This window comes from Hydra vulgaris, chromosome 02, assembly GCF_038396675.1.
Source record: "Hydra vulgaris chromosome 02, alternate assembly HydraT2T_AEP".
In the NCBI taxonomy this organism is placed as follows: domain Eukaryota; kingdom Metazoa; phylum Cnidaria; class Hydrozoa; order Anthoathecata; family Hydridae; genus Hydra; species Hydra vulgaris.
In genome coordinates this window covers 38,803,839-38,815,711 of record NC_088921.1, presented here as the reverse complement: position 1 = coordinate 38,815,711, position 11,873 = coordinate 38,803,839, and the positions used below count along the sequence as shown (strand labels likewise).

At 31.2% G+C, this 11,873-nt stretch overlaps 1 protein-coding gene across 1 annotated transcript; it reads right to left on the bottom strand.

The window, feature by feature from the left end:
* Positions 1–1,106: 1,106 nt before the first annotated feature.
* LOC100200659 (poly(A)-specific ribonuclease PARN) lies at positions 1,107–2,950 on the bottom strand. The gene has a single exon (XM_065790815.1). The coding sequence runs from the start codon at positions 2,736–2,738 to the stop codon at positions 1,230–1,232; it is 1,509 nt and encodes a 502-aa protein (XP_065646887.1). The 5' UTR covers positions 2,739–2,950; the 3' UTR covers positions 1,107–1,229.
* Between the last annotated feature and the right edge of the window lie 8,923 nt (positions 2,951–11,873).

The following is an 11,873-nucleotide window of genomic DNA, read 5'->3' as shown; positions in this document are numbered from 1 at the left end:
TGCATAAATAATAAAGTGAGTTAACATAAAAATTATTTGTTTAAAAAAATTGAAAAATTCCCAATTCCACACATCCCTAACCACTGCCATTCATAACCCTCCTTTACCCCTCCCCCGGCTTACCTTCCTCACACCTGTAAAGCGGTATTTTGAGGATGGGTACTTGTATACTCGCATTTTTAGATAAAATAATGTTACTGCTTTTAATTTCACAAAGTTATAAAAGTTTTAAAAAATATGATCACAGAAAATGCCTGAATTTTCTGTGATCACAGGACGGCCCTACTTATTTTTTATTTACTTTATTGCCTATATATTTCCCAAATATAAGATATGCATCATCTAAGACCTACATTGAATTGTTTGGAATTTCTATTTTATTAAATTTTAAAAAGTCCTAAACATCAAAAATTTTCTTGATCATTACTATTATTAAGATTTCTTTAGGTCTTTAAAAAGAAGAAAAAAATTTAAAAATTAATATTAAAAGAATTTCTTTATTTTAACCAACCTTCTAATTTTCTCTCAAAAGATTCAAAAATTACTGATTAATAATAAAAATTAAGATATTTGTCAAAAAAAAACTATTAGGTGATTTACTATATTTTTAAAAACATTGCGTTATTTTTTTGAATTGTTAATTTAATGCTTATATTTTTAAAAACATTGTGTTATTTTTTTGAATTGTTAATTTACTGTTTAATAAAGTTTATTACAAGCTTTTTTGTCATAAAAGTATGAGAGTTTTTTAATACTCATTTCTTAGTAAAACTTACATTAAAATTTAGTTTAATTTTAGGAGCAAACTGAATGGTAAATTTCATTTTCAACTCGAATTGTTTGGAGTCATAACTTTTTAATGTTTTCCTTATACGTCTATTTCAAATTAAATATATATTTTTATATATTCTATTTTTTTCTGAACTAGTTTAAATTACTGTTTAAATTCTTTTTTTATTTGGTAAATCCAGTGTCATGAACTGAATCACCTATATTGTTTACTGCACTGATACATTATAAACAGAAGAATCGAATATTTGCACCAGAAATATCATGGATTAAAGTAGGATGTATAGATATATATTAGGTTATATACAACAAAAGAATTCCTAGATGTTCTTCATGTTCAAAAATATATTACAAGTAAATACACTTTAAAATAAATTAAAGTTTGTTAGTCTTGATAAGTTATGATCAGTGAAAACAGGAAATGAAACAAACTGAGGACATTACCATATACTGGATTGTTCAAACATTTTACTACTATTGTTTTCCTCAAGATCTGAGTCACTTGAGATTTCACCATCTTCAACTTCTGTTAATTTCTTTTTTTTTGAAGGTAACTTATTTGAAGAATCAGAGATAGATTGTGAACGTTTTTTATTATCACTCTTAGCAATGCAACATAAACTGGATTGATGAAGCTCGATATATTGGATATCTTTAATCCCCCAAATAAAAATTCGATTTTCAAATGGTTTCAGCAAGTTCCATGAAAAATCAATTCTTTCTAACTTTAAACCAACTTGATCAGCCAAACACCTTAAAAGACTAATAAATACCAAACCAGTACAATAGGCATCATACCCTGCCTGATGGTACTCATTTTTGCTCTTAGAATGATCATTTAACTTATTTGATAATTTAACTTCAGGGTTAGGCAAGCGATTGTTATCAACTAAAGTTTTAAGCTTTTCAAGAGATGTCCCTCCAACTTTTGAACTTAATGGTTGCATGCTACAAAGCAATTTTGTATCAAAAATTGAAGAGAACAATGATATAATTAATACTTTGAACTCGCTTAAATTTTCAGGAGGTAATGAAAAAAAATTAGTGGTTGTTAAAAAAAGATCCATCAACATGTTGTGCCCAATTAAAGGTTTACGACAGTCTGAAAGCAGCCTTATTACTTTTGTGAATCCAATGATCTCATCAAGTAATAGATTTTCTTCTGCAATCCTTTTATTAAAAACTTCTTCATTTTTGGTAATTTTCACTCCTCTGATAATTTTTTCATTATTTTCATTAACAACACTTTTCAAATACAATCCTCTCGGGTATTTTTCTTCCAGATACTCATAAATAAGTGTTCTTTGGAAAGGACTACATGGTGGTAAGTCATATGTTTTCAAAGAGTCGTCTTTGATAAATTTTTCTATATTTTCACATACACTATTAATAAAATCTCTTTGATCCCTTGGAATAAAAACACTAGATTTTTTTTCAACATCGTCTGACACATTTGTTGTTGTTTGAATAAGAGTTCTTCTATGCAACTCATTATTGGCAATAAAATTAATTTCTTTATTTAATTTTTCTCTAGCTTTTTCTTCTTCCCAAGGAGGCATAAATGAAACTCCTTGGTGAAATAGTTTATTAAAATCAAATCCATTTTTAGCTAGAAAATCAATACTTGAACTTTGACAAACAAATATCACATCATTGTGAACTTTTTTATAAGGCCTCGGGCAGATATAAAAATTAAAAGGCATCGCTTTATAAGACTTTTTTTTTTCATTCCACTTAAATAAACTAATACCATACTGTATTAGAAGTAACTTATTTGATCCATCTTTTAACATATTATACTTTTCCTCAAGGCTATTACAACTTCTAGAATTGCTTTTAATGGTACTTAAACCAGAAAACTCTGCATCAATGGAAATAAAATCAGTGTTATTAATTTCTGATTTTATGAGCTCAAAAGCAGCATCAAAGTTACTTCTCGTCACTTCCATTTTTTTTTTGACTTTACCGGATTTCTGCCATTTGTTTTGTTCGTTATGTCCGCGTAATCAAATATCTCTAACGTGAACGATCTTAAGAATCAATATCTGTCGTTTCGTGTGAAATAATTTTTTTAAATTCTGATTCACTCCCAACAAGGCACTTAGCAACAACTATTAAGTTGGGAGTTACTAGAAAAAAAGAATAGAGTTATAGAGTAAGGAAACCGTTAACAGAAGACCTGAAAAGTTGTATGAGTCAGGAAAACATGAAGATGTTTTCGTGGAGAGAGTTTCAAAAGGTTGAAATGCGGGGAAAAAAACTAGATGAATAAAAGTTTTTAGAGCATACAAGGACAGATACAGTAAATAACGAGGCTTAGCTGAAGGACGAGTCATGCAAGAATAAGTTTTAGTTGATGCAACTATAGCAGCAACCATGATAGTATTTGTAGAAAAGAGAAAGTGATGCAACTTTACGACGATGGGAAAGAGGTTCAAGCTTAGCAGATAGAGCGGGTTCAACTACGTTTACAATGCTTTTTATAGAAGAGAAAGAGCATCATTAGAAGAACAACCCCAAATATGACTACAGTATTACATACAGGGACAAATAAAAATTTTGTAGAGGTAGAGAATGGAATCAGGAGTATGGAAGTAGTGAGCACGATAAAGAGAAGCAACCTTATTAAATGCTAATTTAGCAATCGATTGTATATATTGTTTCCATGAAAGGTCAGTAGTAAACAATAATCGAAGTAGACGTAAAAAAGAGGACTTAGTAGGAGGGTTGCCATTCATTAATATAAGAATGTCAACAGTACTGCAATAGTTGTTTGCAGTAAATAACTGAGTTTTGTTGGAGTTAAAATTTAAAGCCACTGTGAGCCCCGATCTGTTACAGAAGTGAGATCAGATTCAAGATTGGTTGCCTGTTCCAAGCGATCAAAAAGAGAAGATTTTTTGTCAAGACAGGAGTGCAAAGTTGAGTCATCAGCAAAAAAAAGCTACTTTAAATGTAAGAATGTCGGGAAGATCTTTAATAAGGCGGTTAGAAAAAAACAATTTGATAATCTCAAAAACTTTCCCAGCTATACCATATGAAACATACTTATGGAGAAGACCAGCATGCCAAATTTTATCTAAAGCCTCAGATATGTTAAGAAAAATAACTCTAGCCTCTTCGTCTTCATCTAATGCACATTAAAATTTTTCAGTCACAGCAGTTAGCAAGTCAGCCATAGAGCAAAAGAATCGAAAACCGTATCGATAGTCTGACAGTAATTTATTTGACTCGAGATAGAATGTGAGGAATTTGTTGATCGAAGACTCAAAAACCTTGCTAATAATAGAAAGAAGACTGATCGGACAATAATTTAGGGAATTAGAATTTTTACCGGAGTTTTTAAAAAATGGAACAACAGATGCCAATTTCCAACAGACACGAAAACAAGTCTTAATCAAGCATTTATTAATAAGTTTAGAGGGAATTGAAGAGAGTTCTGGAGAATAAGTTTGTAAGACTAGGACAGAAATGTTATCTGGACCACAAGCCGTAGAAGAGTTTTATCGAGATATTACTTTAGCAACGAAAGCTGGAGTGATTTGAATGTCTAACAATGAGTTAACCTATTTAATTGGAATGGAAAGAAGAGTGTGGTTATAAGATTCGAGAGTCAAATTAAAAGAAAAATTCTTTGCAAATAATTCTTATCCTTTGGAGAGGTAATAAAATCAGTCCCATGAATGCAAAATGGAATGTTAAACCTACCTTTGTTAGCGACGCTGTTGAAGATTTTCCAAAAGTCTTTCGAGCTTAACTTTTGAGATAAGATACGAGATTTAGTGAACTGAGAATAATGGAATTTAGCATCAGACAGCACTTTTTTACATTCATTTCTTTCAATAATAAGTAGCCGTTTGTTCTCAAGAGAGTTACTTTTCTGAAAAGGATAAAAAAAATTATTAAGATTAGATATAGCAGCTGCACAAGAGAGTGAAAACCATGGAGTAGAATGAGGCTTAACTAGGAACTAACAAGAAGGAATAAAAGCTTCTATTCCTCAATCCAGGAGGTTACGTAGGAAGCGCATTTCTCAGCTGAGAGGGAAAAGACATCAGCCCAAAGACCATCACGAAGAAAAACACACAAAAAATCCTAATCAGTTTAAGGGTAGTAGTAAGTAGTGCGATGATAGGGTGATTCCAAAGGAAGTACAAGATGAAAGATTTAAAAAGATCATTGAATGGTCAGAATCAACTAAAGTAGAAAAAGGAGGAACTGAACACAAGCTATGATCAGAGACAAGGTATAAATTAAGGAGTGAAGGTAAATGATTAGGAATGTCAGAAAAACGAGTCACAGAATTAACTATCTGAGTAAGAGATTGAGATATGTTAAAGTTTTAGGCTTTAATGCCAGCAGAGTCAGTGACGTTAGAGCCAAGCCAATCAGTGTGATGAGCATTAATGTTTCTAATAACAACAATAATAGCAGAGGGGTAAAGAGAGAGGGCATGGTCCATTTGATCAGAAATTACATCTAAAAGAGTGAAGTCTTGGGAAGAAGGAGAAAAATAAAGAACAAAGAGAAAGGTGAGTGGAGAGGTGCTAAGTCGAAACGCATAAAAGTATGGCTAAAGAATTTGAACCCAATTTCAAGACAAATATGTGAATTGATGCGTATGTATACCCCAAGCCAAGCATGTAACTATTGGAGTCTTTGCGAATCAAATGGATAGTACTCATTAACACTGAGATCAGTAAAGAACTTGACTATTTCCTAAATAGAGAACAATCTCCTTAGCAATCAGCTATGTAATTTTTCAGTCCTGTTAATTAAACCTAAGTTGTGACATAGGGTTCCAAATGTGGACCTTGACTCGAAAGCATTAACAGGGACACCATCCATAAGCAACATTGCACTGTTAATAATCTGATGTTTTGCGACTGTTGATGGAATCAGTCTATCACAGAGTTTAGGAAACCTTACTACCAGCCGTCCTCAGAACCATTAAACTGAGTTTTAGAGCTGTACTTTCATTAGAAGATAACAGGAAGAGTTGCACAGCCACGATTAAGGAGAACACAAGCAAAAACTTATGGGAAGAGTCAATCAGATCCATTCATCGTCCTAGGCAGGAAACAATGTAACGCCAGCCTAGTAGATGAAGAAGGGATTTGAGGCTGGTTAGCAAAATTATTCTGCTGACCCCTAAAGTCTTTGCCTAGGAGACCTCCTACAAAACAGTAGCTGGATACATTTTGACATCTGCCCAAGATGAATATTTTTATCAAGACACCATCTCTACCCTTTACTTAATCAAGAGCCCCAAGGTAGGAAATTTTGAAGTTGGAGATTGTTTCTCCTAGCCTTTTCCTAAAAAAGCACACTCTACAAGGTAGCAGGGCATGCGGCAGGTAGCACATGGTTACATAATAATGATAGTAGGGGGATTGTGATGATCCTGAACCTGACCTGACCTTGAGTAATTAAAAGGAGTCACTTCCTGCAAACAGTACCTTAAAACGTTAGGCATGATATTTTGAAAATGCATTAGGAAAAATATTACATCTAACAAAATACTATAAAGATGAGCGTAGGATTTATAGTTGGAGTGTCCAGTTAGTTAATTAGCTTCATACTGTATCAAAACAGATTTAAACAGACTATTTAAACATTTAAATAGAGCACATACATACGTAAAGTAACTTACGAGTAAATAAACACCATGACAGAGGTTCAGACCGAACATAATCATACATATATAAAGTAACTTGCGGGTGAACCAACATCGCACCAAAGTACACAAACATTCAGATAGCAACTTAAGGGTGATTACATTTTAGATCAGATAGATCAGATTAGATAAGCTAAAACAGTAATTCAGGCACCACCACAAAAGACACACACACAAAATAAATAAGTATATATATTACTATAGGCATGACCGATTTTAAATTGTATTGATGACAGGAAGCAAACTCCTTCCAGTCTTTACTGATTTGAAAGAAAATCCCACAAGGCAGCAGGCCATGGAACAGGTTGCACTGGGTTACGTGTTACCTGTAGCAGTGTGATCATGAAGACTATAAACCTGACCAGACCTGAATTTCTTTGTATTTTTTAAAATCAAACATATTTTTGATGCATACTTTAATTTAATAAACTTTTCTACTTGTTTTGCCGAAAATGTTTTTAAATTTTAGGCACATTTGCTTTCAGCGTATTCATTACCATGAATATTATTGACTTTTATCATCCTTCTTAGCAGCTCTTTATCTTTTACTGGACATCTGTCCTTTTATACCTTTATCTCACTCTGCTACACTCATTTTAATTTATCAAGCTTCCCTAAGGTTTTGCAAGTTTGTTTATTCTGTAAAGTATTTTGCTTAAATTTTGAATAGGATTCATACCAATTCTATGGCCACAAATTCCAGGTTACAAAAAAATATTAAGACTGTTAGCAACTGACAAGGAGCCTGTTCTGGCTCGAATAAGTTGCCACTTGTTTGAATTAGTCTCCTAACTTTTAAAAAAAATCTGAGCTGGATATTAGTAAATATGGAAACCCAAATAAAATGCGTGCGATAAAATGATTTAATTTGATTTCATCAAAACATAAGGCACATGGTAATGTTTCTTGGCCTGTTAGAGATGGTAGGCTTTTTGATTATTTAGCACTAGCTTCGTGCTTAGCAAAGTAAAAAACAAAACCTAGTTACATTGCATAAAAACTTTATTACTTGTATTTATTTTAAAAACCAATACAGACAAAAATGAAAAGCCAAAAATAATTTGCAGATGATTTTAATATTTTTCACACCACTGTATAAGAGAAAAAAAAGATATAAACGTTTTATTGCTCAAAAAACGTATATTAAAAGAGTCTAAATTTATTTAAGATCCTAATAAAACATCTACATTTCTTGATAAAATTTAATTCATGCAAATGACACTAAATCGTTGAGAAAAATGTAGTTTTTAGAAATAAGCTTCTTAGCTTTTCTTCAAAAAAACATATATACAGTTTAACATAATTACTTTTTGAGTTACATTTTTTAAGGTCTTTCTTCAGCTTCTAGAGCTTACTGATCTCCTTTTTGAGGTAACCAAGAACCCAGTTAAAGGGGCGGACGCAGGTTTTTTGTTTACTCCGTCAAAAAAAAAAGCACCAAACGTCATGTAGTAAGTATCGCTTAACAAAAATTTTTTATTTTTTATTTTTTAAATGATTTTCTACTAATTTATAATTTATAATTGATCTGGTTTTTTAAGAACATTGAGCACTCTATTTTGTAGAATACATTTTAAAGTTGTTTAAATATATATATATATATATATATATATATATATATATATATATATATATATATATATATATACATATATATATATATATATATATATATATATATATATATATATATATATATATATATATATATATATATATATATATATTCAAAAACAGTATGTTTCAAATCATTTAACTTCATGAATTATTTTCTTATAGCAGATCATAAGTCAGCCAACATGTTTAGAGATTCTGGACACCAGAGACCAGGAACCAATAGAGATAAAAATCCGGAGTCCTATTGGACTCAGCATCTCTGATTCCACTTAATTTATTGTTAAATTATGATGAATCAGAGATGCAGAGTCCTATTGGACTCCGCATCTCTGATTCATCATAATTTATCAATAGTTTACTTTTTTGAGAATACTTTAGTTAAATCCTGATACAACGGGCGCACATTTGCAACCAATTAAATAACTGCTGCAGATGCTGTAAAGTATAGGTTACATTGCAAAGTTAATTTTCAAACGAATCAGATTGCTACCGTTAACCGGGGTAACTTTGGTTGCCGGGGTAACTTTGGTCAATTGTTGATTTATCCACATATATCCACATTCGAGACTTGCCGACATCCAGAGAAAATTTTTCAGACTTGATGGCATTTACATATCTATAAATAATATATGCATAAGTAGGTAAGCTTTTTATGCCTTTTTCATCAAGTTTTGGAAGTTCCTTTCCATTTGGCAGGGGTTCAAAATTATAATTTATTGTCATATCATTTACATTCTTGAGATTTTTGCAAACTGATCCTGTAAATCTATCCTTGCTATTTGTCTGACCATCAAGTGATATAATTAAATGTCTTTACTTGAGTTCATTTGTATGTTTCATGCAAATTGCCCAATAGCATTTATGTTCTAACATTTTCTCAAGATGGGCATGAATTCCTCCTAACCATCCTGCGTTGGTATTAGTTGAATCTCCACTTATTATTATGCATGATTCAGTAGCATTGTTTCTTTGAAGCACCTCATAGAGTGCTTCAGCTATCTTTTTTGAAGGTCTTTTCGGATGAATGGCCAATTCTGGCATGATGAGAGGAAGGAAACGCTTAGTTGGCTCCAAAGTTGCACTTATATGCTCCTCTTATATGATTTTAGGGTGAAGTTTTCCATATTTATCTGGAATTAACGTTTTGGTCTAGTCTTTTCTTCTACCATACGCAATTCCAATTATATATTCGTTACTGCATTTATTAGCTTCAATAATTGTATTTTCTTTCTTTTCATTATTCTTAGCTCTTCGCATTTTGTTTGGGTCAACAGAAACGCATGACATATCAGGAGAAAGATAACCTGCAGCTATAAAATCTTTTATTATACCAGTGACTATAGCTGCCGCACCAACATTAGAAGTAAGATATTTTATCGCAGCTGATGCCGCATGTGTTATGGTTATTTTGTTTTGCTTTAGATTTGGTTTTTCTAAGTACCTTGTAACCAGTGGTAACCAGTTTCTAAGTACCTTGTAACCAGTGATGCCCAAGTCTTCCAAGTTTTTCTTCAAGCAACTTGTCGTCTAAAGTTTTTATTTCGTTCTTTAGTTGTGCAGTATTTATATTGTATGTATCATCGTTGTTGTTTTCTTCGAGCAGATCGAAAACTAGTTCAGGATTCTAAATTGTTTAAAATGCAGTTTCTATGATAAGTATTATTACTTACCAATATTGGTAAGTAATAATAAATATGATAGAATGTATAAGTTTTAAATTCGAAAAAGTTTTAAAGTCTATTTTAGATAGCGGAAAAAAATGTTTTAAAACAATTAAAGAATTCTATTCGTTCATTGTAATTTAGCTAACCTGTAATTTATCAAACTCATTTTTCTTTCATTTTCTTTTTTTTTTTCCTTTTTCTTTTAGCTTCTTCCTGAATGTTTTTTCTTTTTTTTTTCTACTCTGTAGCCGAATCGATTCTTTATAATCACATAAACCAATTTGCATAGTAAAAATCTCTTTCTTTTTGATTACAAAGCCAAAGAAAATTAAGTACAGGAAGTTTTTGTACTAGAGGTCATGAACAATAAACATGTGCACCTATATTGTAGTTTTTGGGATCATTGCAAAATCATTGCTGCCTCTGTGCATATATTGGTTGCATGAGTACATGCTATGATATCAAAGAGACTATCGAGGTCATTTATTGTTTTATTGGTTGCTTCTTTGGATGGTTTTGCGTTTTTCAATAAACTTGGTTATTTTAATCCATAGTCTCTCTATTTTTTCCGCGAGTGATTTTTCCGAAATTGTAACTGGTGGTTAAGGAGGTCGATTTTGTCCTTTTTTTGAAATTTTAACTTGCTGTGCCCTCAGATAGTAGGGAAATCTTGTCAGGAATTCGGAACAATCTTCCTTTTTTTTTTTGCCGAATTTTTCACAATTCATTAGAGAAATTCGGTAAAAACGTCAAATTTGCTAAAAATGTATGCAACAATTGAAGGGTGTAATGCGAAAATAGTAACTTTATATTTTCCAATTTTTTACATCTCTTGCCTTAATTTACAGTACGAATCTTGCTGTGTCGTTACAAATAAGCAAATCATTACCGAAAATTTCCAGTTACCACTAATTCTATACTTGAAAACTGCAAACCATACGTTGTTACATAATTCTTCAATTTTTTCTGAAATGAAAACATTCCCGATTGTACTTTACACCCTTTGCCTATACTATTACTATCTTTAAAATACTATTTTTAGTTATGAATATAACAGTTGAAAATACAAGATAAGGTTGTATTTTACAGGATCGCATGAGTTTGTAAAAAAAAGTAGCAAAAAACGCAGCTACGCGTTTTATCCCCAACAGTTTAAAGAGTAAATAAATTGAGATTTAATTGAAAGTTTTGGAGTTTTTTAAATACTTGAAGATTATGAAACAAAGATGGATCATTTTTTTATTTAAATAAGTTATAATAAAAATAAATTTACCACTCAGCGTTTATTATACTGCGTTACAGTTAACCAAAAATATATGTTTTTAGACTGAAAAAATATTTTGTTTTCAAAGTATTATCAGAATATTCAAGTAGAGCTCGGCCTTAGCTTATTCATAGGTATAAATCAACAATAGTTCCAAAAATTAACTGAAAAATATTTTAAATATCTTTAAGTAAACGACTTCAAACTTAGAAAATAATTATTTTTTAATTATTATAATTTGTTATAATACTTTGGATTAAACTTAAGAGTGTTGAGAAAGTTAAAAACAATCAATACTATGTATCATAATCTTTTTTCGAATAAAACTTTTTCCTTAATACTCGGCTTTTTTGTTCTCCTACTGCGAAACAATATCTATTCTGTAAAGAATAGGCTTTTTTTGAAACTTCAGAAACAAGCTTTACAGCACGCTCAACAGATTGACTGTGTAACGGAAAGTCCCAGCCAAGCTCACAAGGATCTGGTTTACATTCAATTGAATTTAGTAGTTCTTGATAAGTCAGGCTCTTAGTAGCAAGAGGTTCATAGATCAGTTTATCATCAGAAACCAGATCTGTCCATGTATCACACTCAATTTTAAGATTTTCAATATTTGGGATTTTGTTAATTCTGATGCCACCATATATTTTATCAACTGGGGCAGTCGGAGGATTGTCTTGACATTTTAAAATCAGCAAAACTGCTTCATTTCATATTTCTTTCATATCATCAACAAAAAGGGATAAAAGAAAGTTTTCTGGGAGAAGACAATACGCATTTCTTAAAACAATAGGTAGTATAATGTCTTGTATAGTTTGGCAAAAAATTTTTATATTTTTTCATGTTGTGTAAAAATTTTTTG

Bases quoted from the DNA above. Each gene is read 5' to 3' on its own strand.
- LOC100200659 (XM_065790815.1), bottom strand. From the start codon at position 2,738: ATGGAAGTGACGAGAAGTAACTTTGATGCTGCTTTTGAGCTCATAAAA.